Source organism: Nuphar pumila, chromosome 4 (genome assembly GCF_984573655.1).
Source record: "Nuphar pumila chromosome 4, dmNupPumi1.hap1.1, whole genome shotgun sequence".
In the NCBI taxonomy this organism is placed as follows: domain Eukaryota; kingdom Viridiplantae; phylum Streptophyta; class Magnoliopsida; order Nymphaeales; family Nymphaeaceae; genus Nuphar; species Nuphar pumila.
In genome coordinates, this window is record NC_143252.1 from 7,859,602 (window position 1) to 7,876,740 (window position 17,139).

At 38.2% G+C, this 17,139-nt stretch overlaps 1 protein-coding gene across 2 annotated transcripts in view; it reads right to left on the reverse strand.

Annotated features, from left to right (window-relative positions):
* Window positions 1-1,373: 1,373 nt before the first annotated feature.
* Window positions 1,374-17,139, reverse strand: part of SCC3 (sister-chromatid cohesion protein 3) — a 45,172-nt gene continuing 29,406 nt past the window's right edge. The window contains exons 18-22 of one of the 2 annotated variants that reach the window (XM_090002395.1): window positions 13,958-14,098; window positions 13,510-13,775; window positions 13,300-13,424; window positions 11,651-11,971; window positions 1,374-1,510 (exon numbers count right to left, since the gene is read on the reverse strand). In XM_090002395.1, coding sequence (XP_089858521.1) covers window positions 11,661-11,971; window positions 13,300-13,424; window positions 13,510-13,775; window positions 13,958-14,098 — 843 coding nt within the window. In that variant the 3' untranslated portion in view covers window positions 1,374-1,510; window positions 11,651-11,660. Of the gene's footprint in view, window positions 1,511-11,543; window positions 11,972-13,299; window positions 13,425-13,509; window positions 13,776-13,957; window positions 14,099-17,139 lie in introns of those variants that run through there. The other variant, XM_090002394.1, reaches the window with a different exon arrangement.

The following is a 17,139-nucleotide window of genomic DNA, read 5'->3' on the forward strand; positions in this document are numbered from 1 at the left end:
GATCTGACCTAAAATGGACCCGATACTTGAACTGATCCTAACCCAAACCTGCATGCCAATTACAATAAATTTAAACATGATTGTTACTTGGTCAGATATTCCTGGACGGAACCCATGTAAACAAATTAGACTTGATCTTGATAGATAGTGGTGTATCTGGGACAGGTATTTGCTGATTGTCACAGGCCCCTCAACGCTTGCCACAAATTGATGGGTCGCTCAACCTAATGGCTGGATCATTATACCTAGGGGTGGGCATTGGGCCGGGCAACAGCCCGGCCCATTTACTAATGGGCCGAGTTTTGGCCTGGTTCTTAACGGGCTCGGGTTTGAAGAGAAGCCCATGACCCAGCCCATATTCCCAACGGGCCAATGTGAAGTAGGCTGGGTCCTGCCTGACCTGGCCCAATCTTAAAATGCATAAATGGTTGACTGAAATTATGGGTTATTGAGAGAATAACAAGTTTTCATGCAACTAAATAGGCAAATAGTAATAATTAACAAATAGCAAGTTCTCACACAATTAATTAGGTAAATAATAAGTCATTCAAGTTACTATGTAATAGTTAATTTTTAAAAAAATTATATTATTAAAAAATTAATAAATAACTCAGGCCCATCAGGCCGCTGTCCTGCGTGCCAACCTGATCCCGGCCCACATATAATGGACTGCATTTCGGCCAGGTACCTAACAGGCCTGGGCCTAAAATCATGGCCCAAACCCGGCCCATGGTGGGCATTGCCCACCCCTACTTGTATCAACCAAAGCCCACCAGACAACCCCAAAAAAACTGCTTATGCCAATGCAGAAGGTTATTTATTCATCTCATACTACTTTGTTGCATGTTTTTTTTTTTCGGAGTTTCGCACTCTCAAAATCTGAAAAACACACCATAAGGGCTCTCTGCTCATCTGGTAGGGGCAACTCATACAAGACACCAAGCTGAAAAGACAGTCACAAGTTCAAAACCCATGGATGATACCCCCAGCAAGCACAGGCGACCTGGGGTTTTCACATCAAGCTCAAGGTTAAGGTGATTTTCCCCACCTCCATTTCTCCCTTTGTTCCATAATTAACAATAATCCATTTCGGAATGGGTTGGAGCCTCGGACGATAGGGAAAAGCAGGTCGTGACAGCATGCATCAAGCATCATCAAGCATTCCATGTGGGTCCAGATTGAACACCTTCAGTCAAGTGCTGAACAACCCAAGATAAGAGGAGCTACTGAGAACATGAACAGCCAACATTACAAGGCAGAGGTTCTAAAAAAGAAAAGAAATGAGACAGAAATTGCTGCTTTACAAGGGATACAAATTACAGGACCCAGCAACGAGGTTCTTCCAAACATCTTCATGCTCTCATATCCCAAGAACCACCAACTCCACAACTTCCACAGGTGATGTTCATACATTACAAGTGCATGGGATTTTGTATCCCAAATGTTGAAATTTTGTTTGAGCCACACGTATTCAGCATTTGTTGCCTGCAGCTCAACTTTCAGTCTTTTCCTGCAATATAGAATGGCAAATGAAAGCAATGTAAGCCCTTGTCACTCGAAACATTCAATTCAATATCTCAGCAAAATAAAGATCTAATCTGTAGAATGCATGTAAGCCAAAGAACTGACCGGTCAGCCCACAAGGGCTCTGCACACCTGCCTAGAGGGTCGGCTTAAGGCATTCAAGTTGAAAGACATTGCAAGTTCGATACTCAGGGTGAACATCCTTTGCTGCAAGACTGAAGCTAATAAGGAACTATCCCTGGTGTGCAGGGCAGAGTACTCATGAAGTTTTGCACTGTAGGCACTGAAACAGCGCCACCGTCAAGGCGACACCTCTCGAACTGTAAGGGTTTGTTTGGTCAGGCGTCGCGTGGGGCGCCGCGGCCGCTGTTGCTAACAACCGTTAGATGCAGTGGATGCGCGGAACGCCGTCCGCTGCATCCACATATTAAGGCCTCAACACTGTTCCACCCCCTGTTACGCTGAGAACACCGGGAATGGTGTTGAGCAAAAAATAAAAAGAAAAAATCGGGCGGAAACTCTCTCTCTCTCTCTCTCTCTCTCCCTTTCCTTATTGGTTTCTTTCTCTCCCTTCTTCATTCTTGTTCTTCTCAGGGCTTTTTTTTTTCTTTGATTTTATTTTATTATGTTAGATCTTCTAAATAATTAGGTTTTCTTTTGATTTTCATTGAATAATGGGGTTTTCTTTGATTTTTAAATCATTGATTAGGGTTTTGAATCAAATATCTTTAATTAGGGTTTTAAATATTTAATTTGATTATAATTTTTGTTATATTTTCTTTGATTTGGGTTTTGAATCAAATTTTTTTAATTAGGGCTTCTTGTAACTTGATTAAGGTTGTTTTTCTTCGATCTTCTTTCATTAGGGTTGGAATTAAATATTTTATATTTAATTTTATGATTTATTTATGGTTTTTTATTTTATAGTTTATTTTTCTTGTAGTTTAGGGTTTTTGGGTTTATTTATGATTTATTTTCTTGTAGTTTAGGGTTTTATGATTTATTTATGATCTTTGCATTTGTATATAAAAAATATAATTTTTATTTTTTTCTCAAATTAAGAATGATGGTTTTGATGATGATTTTTTTCTCAAAATTTAAACAATTTTTTTGTACTTGGATTCGGTTTGAGATCCATATTTATGGTTGAAACCCATAATTTTTTTATAAACTTTCATAATTAGATTCAATATGACACCGATTAAAGTATTTATATATATAAAAAATATGAATTCTTATTTTTCTCAAATTACCAAAAGCTTAAAACATTTTTTAGTTTTTAGATCCAATCTAACATCTATACTTGAAGTTAAAATTTATAATAAACATGTTAAAACACTCATATGGTTGGGTGGATCGAGTCATACTATCCAAAATGAAGTTATCTCACTCATTATCCATGTTGTCTGCATAGCATAAAACAAACTTTAAACTTTGGAACACAACTTATACAGGACCACCGAAAGTTGGATGAAGTACAGTTGTTACAGAACAAACAAAACATGTATTTTGTCTGTTTTGTTCGTTCATTTCGTCCAGTCTTGGACAAGCCACCAAACAAGCCCTAATGAGACGTCCAAACTATAACAATGGTTCTACCAATATTTTGAAAAAGAAGAAGAAGAAAGCATGGAGCACGAGTTAAGAATGATATGAAAACACAATCTAAACCAAAATGAGCTAGGAGAATTCTAATTTGCAGAATTCTTGCATAGATGAAGTTTCACATTGTTTACTAAAACCTCTAGTTGAGTTTAAATGGCAGGCCAATGAATGAAGATGAAAGTGATTTAGACATTGTAAAGTCCGTGATTTTTTTTTTCGATTTTTCATAAATAATGAGTTATCTTGATATTTTTTTGAATATTTGATTGATAGTTAATTGTCGATGAGATTTTTTTATTTTATCAAGTTATTTAAGATTTATGAGCTTTTTAAGCATCTTTGGATTTGTGTCTCGAAGGAGGATCCACGAGGATCAATCCCCATGAAATCCAGTTCAAAATGTGCATTTGAGATGCTTAGGATCCACTGGATCTCATAGTTAAATGAGTTTGGATCAAGAGAAGAGATCCAAATTGTTAAACACATCAGGTCTAAAATTGGATCCACATAAACACACCAATTCTAAACATGCTAAATTATATATATAGTTGTGGATCAGTACTAAGGATCTGGTAATTGGATTGGATTCATTGGATGGAACCAAACCAGAGTAACATAGAAATAAATATATATATATATATATATAGTATGTGTGTGTGTGTAAGAATATAGATATATATATATATATGGATTCATTGCAGCCTTCTCATTTCTGCCTTGTGTTACAAAATATTTTTGGGTTCGTTCCTACATCGTAAAAGTGATTTATCATGTAGCCCATCGGCTCCTTCAAGGGAATAGTGCCTGAGCTGAAGTTCGTGAAGCATATTCTCAAGAGTGCACAATTACTAGAGTCTCTAAGAATCAACCTCAATCCGAGGAAAATGGTGCAGTAGGCTGTCATTACTAATGAGCTCGTTTGCTTGGAGAGGATATATCCTCAGTTGTACATAGAATCGCTTTACATCAGAAAATGAACTTGACGATGAACGATATGGATGTTTTGATGATCTCTTCTGTAAAAATGGGAGTCTCTAAAAGATTGATATGTGTTTGACAAAAATGTCCTCTTATAAATAGGTTTCTACATTTTCGCGAGTCTACGTTCTGGATCACCCTTTGACAGTGCACCATCTGCTGTAACAAGAGCTCCCTTTGATAATGCACCCTTTATCGTCGTCTACTATCGTCGGAGCACTCTTTATCGCCGTCTGCTGTCGTCGAAACACCCTTTGTCGTCGTCTATTGCCGTCGGAGCATCCTTTGTTGTCGCCTGCTCGTGAGAAATAGTTGAACTACCAGAATAATTAAAATTTTGTCTATTGTTCATCATGATACCAGCGGGCAATCGTCAAACTGAGTATACAAAGAATATCGATTTACAACAGAGATAATGGTGGTAGTGTCAAACTGAGTAGATAGAGAGCTGCGATTTACAATAGAGATCAGAGAGCAACGATTTATAGTAGAAATCAGATCAAAGAGTAGAAATTTACAGTAGAAATCAGATCAAAGAGTAGCAATTTACCATATAAATCAGATTAGAGAGTATCGATTTACAGTAGAAATCAAATCAGAGAGTAGCGATTTACAGTAAAAATCATATTACAGAGTAGCGATTTATAGTAAAAATCAAATTAGAGAGTAGCGATTTATAGTAGAGATCAAATCAGAGAGTAACAATTTACAGTAAAGATGAGATCAAAGAGTAGCGATTTACAATAGATATCAGATTAGAGAGTAACGATTTATAGTAGAAATCAGATTAGAGAGTAGTGATTTACAGTAGAGATCAGATCAAATAACATATTACCTGCTTCGTTCTCGATGGCGATAAACCACTCCCACCCCCACCATTTCTTTTTCACTCACGACCCTCACCACCCACTCCTCTCTTTCGGCTGAATTTTTTGGTAATCCACCACCGCTGGTGGTGCTCCCTGCCACCTCCTCCTCTGTCTCCCCGCACTTCTCTTTGAGCGGCTAGCCCCAACCGAGTACCAAGTGAGACCACTTCCTCACCTGTTTTTTCTCTTCTTGTGCTCCTCCTTCTTCCCTTACTCTTTCGGTGTCTAGCACTGCCTGCTATGGTTGGAGCTCCTCCTCCTCTCCAGCTCACGGTGGCGTAGCCAATGCCGTCTTCTTCTTCCTTTCTTTCTTCTATTTTTCAGCGAACCATGGTAGCAGCTATTGTTGCTTCTCCGTGACGCACCCTCAAGATGTATAAATAGTAACATAGAAATAAATAGATATATAGATATATAAATAAATATATATATATATATATATATATAATTTTTTAAGTGTATATATATATATATATATATATATATATATATATATATATATATATATATATATATATATATATATATATATGTGTGTGTGTGTGTGTGTGTGTGTGTGTGTGTGTGTAAGAATATAGATACGTATGCATAGCTATTTTGGATCCAAGATCTAAATAAGACCCAAGGTGGGTCCTGTTTAAAAACAACATAGGGGTTGGGTCCATTTTCAACTAATAAAATCATACTATTTTAATGTTTAAAACATCATGAATTAGAGTTGGATCTGAAATAGTCCCAACCAAATCCATAAGTATGCTTTGAAATTAGACATTAGAATAAGGGTTGGGTTGGATCCAAATGGACCCAACCCAATCCAACCAAAACCCCAATCGCTAGTTTTGTTTAAAAGTGTTCAAACACTTTGGATTAGGGTTAGACTCAAATAGATCCAATCCAAATACAAAATGTATTCACCCCACCTCCACTCGAGGGTGTTGTGTGTTCTCCCCTGAAGACAAATTCACATGTTTTGGTGTGTATGGAGGAATATCTTGGGATCCATGATAATTCATATGCCAATGTTACCCATAACAATTTTATAATAAAATAAAATATAAAAAAGGTAGATATGTGTTTGACGAAGATGTCCTTCCATAAAATAGATATTCGTTTGACATAAATGTCCTCTTGAAAATAGCTTTGCACATTCCCGTGACTTTTATCATTGCCTTGGTTTTTAGCTTGTGTTATAATACATTGCAGCCTTCTCATTTCTGCCTTGTGTTACAAAATATTTTTGGGTTCGTTCCTACATCGTAAAAGTGATTTATCATGTAGCCCATCGTCTCCTTCAAGGGAACAGTGCCTGAGCTGAAGTTTGTGAAGCATATTCTCAAGAGTGCACAATTACTAGAGTCTCTAAGAATCAACCTCAGTCAGCGGAAAATGGTGCAGTAGGCTGTTATTACTAATGAAATTGTTTGCTTGGAGAGGATGTATCCTTAGCTGTACATAGAATCGCTTTACATCAGAAATTGAACTTGACGATGAACGATATGGATGTTTTGATGATCTCTTCTGTAAAAATGGGAGTCTCTAAAAGATTGATATGTGTTTGACAAAAATGTCCTCTTATAAATAGGTTTCTACATTTTCGCGAGTCTACGTTCTGGATCACCCTTTGACAGTGCACCATCTGCTGTAACAAGAGCTCCCTTTGATAATGCACCCTTTATCGTCGTCTACTATCGTCGGAGCACTCTTTATCGCCGTCTGCTGTCGTCGAAGCACCCTTTATCGTCGTCTATTGCCGTCGGAGCATCCTTTGTTGTCGTCTGCTCGTGAGAAATAGTTGAACTACCAGAATAATTTAAATTTTGTCTATTGTTCATCATGATACCAGGGGGCAATCGTCAAACTGAGTATACAGAGAATATCGATTTACAACATAGATAATGGTTGTAGTGTCGAACTGAGTAGACAGAGAGCTTCGATTTACAATAGAGATCAGAGATCAACGATTTATAGTAGAAATCAGATCAAAGAGTAAAAATTTACAGTAGAAATTAGATCAAAGAGTAGCAATTTACCATATAAATCAGATTAGAGAGTATCAATTTACAATAGAAATCAAATCAGAGAATAGCGATTTACAGTAAAAATCAGATTATAGAGTATCGATTTATAGTAAAAATCAAATCAGAGAGTAGCGATTTATAGTAGAGATCAAATCAGAGAATAACGATTTACAGTAAAGATCAGATTAAAGAGTAGCGATTTACAGTAGATATATGATCAAAGAGTAACAATTTATAGTAGAAATTAGATTAGAGAGTAGTGATTTACAGTAGAGATCAGATCAAATAGTAGCGATTTACAGTAGAAATCATATCAGAGAGTAGCGATTTACAGTAGAAATCAGATCTATTTTATAAATCGCTACTCTCTGATCTAATTTTTAGTATAAATCGCAACTCTCTGATCTGATCTTTATTGTAAATTACTACTCTCTGATCTGATTTCTACTGTAAATCACTATTGTTTGATCTAATCGCTACTCTCTGATCTGATCTGATCTCTACTGTAAATCGCTACTCTCTGATTCAATCTCTACTGTAAATTGCTTCTCTCTGATCCGATCTCTACTGTAAATCACCACTCTCTGATCTGATTTTTACTGTAAATCGTTACTCTCTGATCTGATTTCTACTGTAAATTGCTACTCTCTTATCTGATTTCTATTGTAAATCGTTACTCTCTTAACTGATTTCTACTGTAAATCGTTATTTTCTGATTTGATTTCTACTATAAATTGCTACTCCTTGATCTAATCTATGTTGTAAATCGTTGCTCTCTATCTACTCATTTCGAAGCTATCACCATTATCTATGTTGTAAATCGTTATTCTCTGTCTACTCAGTTCGACGTTTGCACCCTGGTATCATGATGAACAATAGATAGAATATTGATTCCTCCAGTAGTTCAACTATTTCTCACGAGCAGACGATGACAAAGGGTATTCTGGCGGTAATAGACGACGACAAATGGTGCTCCAGCCGCTGCAGATGATGGCAAAGGGTGCTTTGACGACAGTAGACGACGACAAAAAGGTGTGTTGTCAAAGGGAGCTCCTGTTACAGCAGATTGTGTGTTGTCAAAGGGTGATCCAGAACGTTTAGAGCAAAATATTGTGAGGAGATCCTGTTAGAGCAGAGGAGTTTACTGCTTAGGGCGAAAACAAAACATTTGGACTTTAAAGAGTTAAGATCATCCTTCCTTTTCTGGATGGAGGACATTTTTATCCTTTTCTAGAATTATCGTTTCATGACAAAAATGGCGAAAAAGGGTACTTAAGTCTTTGCAACCACACCGAACTCCGATGCTAACTGATGCCGACACACACGAAGATACGAGCCCCACGTGCTTACATACGTGGCACTCATTCGGACCCTCGAAGATGCACCTGTGTGTTCAATGGGGAAACATATAACCTGCATCGCACTCAATGGCTATAAACCACCCCCACCATTTTCTTTTCACTCACGACCCTCACCACCCACTCCTCTCTTTCGGCTCAATTTTTTGGTGAGCCACCACCGCTGGTGGTGCTCCCTGCCACTTCCTCCTCTGTCTCCATGCACTTCTCTGTGAGCGCCTAGCCCCAATCAAGTACCAAGTGAGACCACTTCCTCACCTGCTTTTTCTCTTCTTGTGCTCCTCCTTCTTCCCTTACTCTTTCGGTGCCTAGCACTGCCTGCTATGGCTGGAGCTCCTCCTCCTCTCTAGCTCACAGTGGCGTAGCCAACGCCGTCTTCTTCTTCCTTTCTTTCTTCTATTTTTCAGTGAACCACGGTAGCAGCTATTGTTGCCTTCCCACACAGCCCTTGTTGGAGCTCGTCGAGCCCCAACGCTCCCCCGACTGTCGTCTCTTGTTTTTTTTGGTCAGTTTGGCTCAACCGAATTGTCGAGCCCAACTTGGTTAAGCCCCCCAGTCGAGTTGTTTTGCCTTGAGCTTAACTAAATCAAAGCCCAATTTAAATTTAATCTAGCCTAACTCAATTCAACTCAAGTCGAGCTTGACTCGATTCAAAACTCCAATCGAGCTCATTTGAGCTCAACCAAGCTAAGCTCAACTCGATTCATTTCTAACTGAACCACCTTGATTCAAAACCAACCGAGCCAATCTTGATTCAATATCAACCAAGCTAACTCAATTAGTTCCTAACCGAGCCAACTCGTTTAACCAAAATTGAGCTCGGCTCAACCCAGCGAAGCTTGACTCAGTTTTGACTAACTGAGCCCAGCTCAGTCCCGTCTACTCAAACTTGGTTCAGGTTCAACTCCGATGCTACCGTAGTGACCACCTCCACCAAAAATATATTTTTAACCACCACCTCTTATCACATTTTCATGCTTTAAACACACACATATACATGCATTCTCGTACCTCAAACACAAATATCAAGACACGGGCAAATTATCACCTACGCTCATATTCACTAAAGGATCATACATTTTTTAAGGTAGAAAAAATATATGTGATGATTGTATATGTGCGGTCTTGATATATGTATTGCATATATATAAATATGTATATATGTGATTTATTTACGTACACAAAACCATGTATGTTTGCTTATTTAAATTGCACGCGCATCTATTTATGATTACATTTATGTGCATGCAACTTTATTTAAATTACGTGTGCATCTATTTACGTACATAATTTTTCATACACTTGCTTTATTTAAATCATGCACGCATTTATTTAAGATGGCATTTATGCAGACATTGCTTTATTTAAATTATGCATGTATCTATTAACATACATAGTTTTGTGTATGCTTGCTTTATTAAATTATGCATGATTTACTTACGTATGCACACTTTAATGTACACATGCTTTCACTTTTCAAAAGCATATGTGTGAGATTCTACATTCGCATGCATAAGACATTTTAAATGTTAGACTTTATGAAACATTAACCTTAAGTGGTTCAAACTTTAAAGGTTGTTAAAAAAGAATAAGTTTGATACATTTTAGAAATACACAACTTAATTTATTTTTGAACAAGCAAATACAAAACTTCGATTACATGAATTTCGGTCACACACACATCAAATGTTCCAAGATGCATCTAGGAACAACCTAGATTTACCTCAACTTTTGCTTAGGGATATCATTTTTTACAACGATAATTTTCTAAAATACCTCTGTTGGTTTTCAAATATAAAAGGGTTAATCTTTTTGAAAACCGAGTTGATTATCACCACTATTGTACTATAAGACATGTCCATATACTGATGAAGAAGTTAAGGTTTATGGCAAACCTCACAGTGCAACAATGTACCATACTATGAAAAATCACATGCAAATTTTGAAATAGCCTTTATAAGCAGGATGCTCGATTCAGTTTAAAAGATCAAAACATAGTGAATAGGTTACTTTAATAAATAAACTTGAAAAATATCCAAAAGAGGTAGATGGTGCCTACAAATATAAGGCATTTACAAAAAATAGTAAAATTTTCTTAATAAAAGAAGACCTGATAATTCATTCACATAATTTCTAACAATAAAGAAGATATGAGGTACAAGCTTCGATGAATAGTATTGTTAACTATGTTCCTTGAGTGACAATAACTTAATATCACCAATCAGAGGTTTAAGATTCCTCATTCATCTCAACCTCTGAAGAATTTTGTCTCGATAATCGTACTATTACCTTTGAAGTGAATTCAACTAGTCATTCAAAGTATCAATTTATATGAAATAATAAACCCTCAAATGATCTCAATCTATCTTCATGATTTTGTCTTGTGAGTATCCACACGTAAGTTAATATCGAAAGAAAGACATAATATTCAAACTACTAATCGAAATGAAAATGATATCCCAAATACAAATTTGTGAATCGTTCAATTGTATGTGTTATAATGTTATTGAAGCATGATTAATACATGTATTACTTTTGTACAACTATGTAACAACATTATACCTATAAGGTTGGATATAGTTTGTCCTCTTAGTAAACTGTTATACAACTGTTATAGGCGATAGCTCAACAATGTCAATAATTCATGCTTTCTCTATTTATTGGCGTAACATATTTTTGTGTTTTTGTATAGACCTTTGGTATAAAACTATTTGAATCTAAATCTTTGGTTTGAATCATTATGGGATTGAATGATTATGAAATTACAGTCCCAAATTTGAGACATTTGAAGACCCAATCCTTTGGCTGAATATTTTGCATGTGGCTAAGTTGATCTTTTCAAACAAATATTCTGTTGTACTCTAAAAAAAATATAAATTTTTCTTAAATTTTACAACAAATTTTTGGGGCGATACAAATATAAAATGCTATAAAAAAGTACAACGTGGAAAATCAAGAAGCTTGCAACACCCCTCGATAAAACCACAAATGCCTCCAAATAGGGTGTATTTGATGCACCAGACTCGTAGTCCACAACATCTTGTCCTGGAGGGGTGCGACTCTTTTGTCCCAAAAGTGGGGAAGCAGAAGAAGATGCAACAGTCCTGACTCATTTGCCCTTTGTTTGCTTCCACCGTGGGGTGTGCCTTGATTCAAACACCCCCTAAAAGTCCAAGTATAGCATTATAGATTTTGTTATAGCTTTATATTAGGCTAGTTAAATTTGCTATTGCTAAAATTCCAAAATGTAGGGTGCAACAAGCATACAACTTCTATAACCCAGAGTAGTGAGCCATACCAACTTGTTATCAAAAAATTAGCACGTTATCTAGTGTAGCTTTTCCAGAATCAGCACGCCTTGATTGAGGAATACTTCTGCCATCATTTGACTTTTCCGGTTGTGAGGACCTTCCGAGCTTCAAGGACCTTAACTTTAAGGATCTCAGAGACTCCCTAAGTGGTGTGTCATCTTCGTCATCTACATGATCCTGGTCTGAAGCACTAATAGAGTCGTCCTCATCTTCCTCGCTTGAGTTTTGCTCATCAAAAAGCTTTCTTCCTTGTAAGTTGTTTGCTTTTCGTGGACGCCCTCGGCGCCTTTGGACCTGCGCTTCCTCACCTGAAATCAACCAAATGAAACATCACCACTCTTGCTACTATGGAAAGAAATTAGAGGAAAGACACTGTCAAGGAGTTTTGCAAAATCAAAATCCACACACACAACCTCATGGCAATGTTCATTAGAAAAAAAAAAAGATCAACACATGACTGCATTTTTCATGTGATTTCTAGGCAACATTTAGAAAGTATATCAAGGAGAAAGCTCAAACAAACGGAGCAGGGAACCCAGGCCAGGAAACAAGGACAATTGAACCAATTTGAATACGTAAGGAATTGGTCTCACGGAAACTGAAAAAGTACTAAGCAGGTAATAGGGTCTAGTGGCTCCTCAAAAAAGTACCGACTGATGAGATACAGTGACATGGATAACATATTTTGCACTGATAGAACAAGCACTTATTTCAAAGAGTGTAGATTCACATCCCCTTTCATGTTCATAGACGAAGTGAAATCTAAGCATGTCAAGCTCAGTAAATAAACGAGCTTGAACAAAAACCATATTGAGCCAAACTGAGCAGGTTCACAAACTACCTGGATGGTTGCACATAAAACATGGTGGAAAAAAAAAAAGAAAACTACACCAACACCTCTCTCCTATCCTAGCAGGTAGGTTTGTAAGTTCTCCATTATCTCTTGTTTCCAAGATTACCTCAGCCCAGCTTTTGTGATTAATGTTCTCAAGCATAGGAGGAGAATGATCCTTTCTTTTCCCCAAGTAAATCACAAAAAGACAATCTTTTGGCCGTTACATTCAACTGCCTACTTGTTCTTAATGCATTTTAAGTACCAGCTACGAGGTATAAAATTACTTTATCATTTATAGATAAAGTAACTTATCTCATATTTTCTTAAAACAAATACTGAGGTCATTTTAATCATTTGTTGACCAACCAAGGGTAAACTAAGTGATTCTAGGACCAAACGTGTGAGAGAGAAATTTGAGAAAAAGAAAAGATGGTTTAATGCAAAAACCAAAACAGTGAGCATTTCTTTGTAAATGTCTTATAACTAGGGCAGCTTTTTGCAGCATACGGTTTCAAAATTTTGAGACTAACATGGGAATGGAGTAGGGCATTATTTTGAAGTTTGGGGTTCGCAGAGGACTTTAGGTGATAGGCTAATTTAACAATAGAGTAGATGGTGCATTTCTGGATCCCAAGGGCAGAAATGTTTAACAGTTTGGTGATCTTCATCTTTCAAGATGTAATGGAATTACAGAGGTCATGCAAACCTCGAACATGAGATCTTCATATTAAGGTAGAAATAAAAAATTATAGCGAATAAAATGGTCCAAAAAACAGGATTGACAAATTGTCCAATAATTACCTTGAGGGCCTTCATTCTTTGCGTACTTATCACGAAGGCTATCAATAAATGCGTAGTAAGGTCGCCAGCCGCTGGGGTCTTCATCTGTGTTTATGTCCTCCACCCTCTTCTGAATGTCATTTAAACTAAGTCCAAAGAAGAACGGCTAATATCATGAAACTGCTTCCTATACGAAGAAATAAAAGAATGCAGAAAGAGGATGACACATACATGCCGAGGACATCCGAAACAGGAAGTTTCGGTACAAACTGAAACACAGCTCCCTCTAAAAATGATAACTGCTTTGGTGCATCCTCAAAAGCAAATGATATACCATTCTTAACAATTTCTAGAATAGCTAGCCTGTGCTTGCTGCGAGCAGCACCCACAAATGTAGCAGACAACCTAGCAGAAAGGTCCTTGCATTCTGAAAAGGACTTGGTTGATGAGTAATCATCGTCACTTCTAGAAAGTTCCACCTCATGCCGTCGATAGGCCTAGAGAAATCACAGAAGAAACAGCTAAAAAGATTTTTTATTTTGGAACAAGGAAAGTCTGACCATTGACAAAAGGAAATCTTTCATGTAGCTTATAGAGATTATTGCATGGACTGGAAGATTCAATACGGATAATTAACAACAGAACATCCAAATTAAAATCAATAATAAGATGTGCATACTCTCTTTAACGCTTCTAGAAACAACTTGTGGATATCATCACTTGCAGTTTTTTTAAGCACAGAGATCAATTTCTTAACAATCTCTGCTACACTTGGCCCATGCATAATGAAATGCGAAATAATCTCTGGTCCAAGTAACTCCTGCATAAATGTTTAACGTTAGAACTGCTTAACTATAGAAAGCTACAATAGACAAAAGGGCAATCAAGGTTTAGACGAAACAGTAATTCAAGAGTTACAAACAATTATTTTTACATAAGGCTACACTGAATGTAAGAAGAGAACAAAACCAAATGAACCTAAAGACAATCAGTCTTTACCTTTGTCCTTTCAGATTCACAGACAAGAAGCATTAGAGGCTTCCAATGAGCTTTATTTTTTTATCCTCTTTTATTTTAGGAGAGGGAGCGGTGGTTGGTTGTGCAACATAATGGAGTTGCAAAAAACAACAAATCATAATGCAACATCATGGACACACACATGGAGGATTGGTGGTAGCTGCCTAACGCCAAAATACATTGAATGCAACGAACATGTCTGGCACATCAATCAATGGTAAAAAGGGGAAAGGACATTTAATGGCACACCAATCAAAGGTAACTATGGCCGTAATTGGGAAATCTATAGATTCCAACTGAATTGGTAGGTTTCTTGGATTGGGTTTGTTTCCATTCTGATCGTTTTTGCTCAGATTAGTGTCTGGTACCATTTTTGGAGCATTGCCTTTGATTTTTAAGAAGATTTGTTGAAGTTTTGGGCTTCTATATGTGACGTCAACTGTGCTGGGAGTTATTGTAGCGTTTTTATTTGTTGTAGTGACTGCTTTCTTGTTGCTTTTGTTACTGTTTGGTGAAATTTGTGCATATCGTGTGGATTGGTGGTGGCATGTTGATGTTTTGAGGTCATTGTAGGCGATATTTGGGTTGGTCTACTAGTGCATGTATCTGGAAGATTGCAAGAGGGCTGTATCTTGGTAGTTGGTGTGAGCCCTTTGATATAGAAGTGCTAGTTTTTGTGAGTCTTGGTGTTTCTATGTTGTTGGCTGCTTACTTTTGTGCAGGAATATTGTAGTTGGGGGTTGTTGATGAGTATAGAGAAGAAAGAAAATATTCAAATTATCCCTGTCGAATTCGCTGGGACTAATTTCGCATAATGGGGGGAGTTTATGCGAACCGTTATTAAGGGGAACATATACATTGGGATCTTGGATAGCACAAAAGCCAAGCCCAAGCAAGGAGATGACAATTATGAGACAAATATTGCAGATCGGGAGAGGGATAACGCCAAAGTGAAGTCATGGCTTTTGGGCTCTGTGGAGCATAATATTTCGGTAAATATTATGATATATGAAAATGCCAAGGATGCATGGGCATATCTGAAGCAGGTTTATGAGCAATATAATTGGGCAAAGAGATACCAATTAGAGCAGGAGTTGAAGTCCTTGATGCAAGGAAATGAGTCCATTCAGGACTTTTATGCTCTTTTTTAGCAGACATCATATGCCTTGACCTCTATGATGGTCATTTTGAAGTATGATAAATGTAGTGAATGTGTAGAATGTAAGAATCGGGATGTAGAGGCCGGAGATCAAAAGCAGGTGATTGATTTTCTCATGGCCCTGCATCCTGATTGATTGTTATCCCTTTAATGGTGTGTTTCACACTGATGATGAGTCTTCTATGACTATCTCTAAAGTTGGCATTGTTTCTTCTAGTTCTTTTACTGTAAACAAACTTAATGTCTCTCAATGTAAAACCCACGAAATTAAAAAAAAAATGGACCCGGACCCACCAACCCATTAGGGTTAAAAACCGCAGAGGCGAGGGTTTCTTTTAAACCCTCTCCCCCGCGCCGCTGCATACCTCCTCCCTTGCAGAAAAGGGAAACCCTTTGAGGGTTTCCCGTTTTGCTCACCTCCCCCGTGCTTTAAAAAAACACGCAAGGGGAGGCCTTCACCTCGCAGCCCCCTCTCCCCTGCTCATCCTCACCCTCTCCTCCCGTCCCCCTCTTGATCATGCTCTCTCCCTCTTGCTCCCTGTGTGCGGCAGCATCGATGACGACGGCCGACAACGCTAGCCCCTTCTAGGTACGCCCTCCTTTTCCTTTTCTTCCTCTCCTTGCTGCCGGAGGGCCAGCAGGAGGCTGGTGGCCCCTGTCGTGCCTTCTCCTTCTTCCCCTTTCTTTTGTGTGCGTCGGGAGCCCGACAGGAGGCCAGTGGCCCCCTGTTGTGCCTCCCCTCTCCCTCTGCGTGTGTTGGGAGGACGGCAGGAGGCCGGCGACCCCCTGCTGTGCCTCCCCTCCCTCTCTGCAATCGTCGGGAGGAAGACAGGAGGTCGACAACCCCTACCGCGCCTCCCCTCTCTCTCTGTGTTCGCCCTCCTCCACCGCAGCCCTTCCCCTGCAAGTTTTAGCGACGAGACCCTCCTATTTCTCATGATGAATAGGAGGACAGCAATGAAGTTGTCTTATATAGGGCCTCATTCCAAGAGATGGAAGAGAATTTTGTCAAGTATCAAACTGCTTTGTGGATCCTTTCTTCTTTACTACTTATTCTAGCTTGTGGAATTGGATTACTCATGTTGATTTACATTCCTGTGAGGAGACGGATTGTGAGAAGAGACTTTCAGTCCAGAAAGTTGTATGTCACATCAAATGCTGTTGTCTATAAGGTCATAAAGCCAGTGTTCATTTCCTTCTTTGGAGTCTTGAGGAAAGAGAAACATGTTGTTCTCCCTTTGTTGAAAGATGTTGTAGTTGAACGAGGATACCTGCAGTCCTTGTATGGTATCTATTTCCATCAGATTTGAGAACTTCGGTGTGCGACAGCCAGCCAGTGATGATGTTCAAATTCAAGGGGTTGTGCATCCAAAGGCTTTCAGAAAGGCTATCATGATGCTTCTTTCAAGTATTAGGAATGAAAACTTTTCTAGACAAGTCTCTGTTAATGATGATCTGCCCACCTCAAGAGTAGAGTTTTCTCATTCTCCTCAATCTTCACTATCCCGCATTAGAGTAACATCCAGACCACTGGCGCAACAGAGCACGCTCGCCCCCGCGTCGATTTTGAGGTACAGGTCTCCTCTTTTGAAATTAGATGAGAAATCGAACATCGGTTCAATTTTATGCCTTGTTTGGATGGAATCCATGGAAAAAAAAGTGATACCAGGGCATAAGTAGGCTGG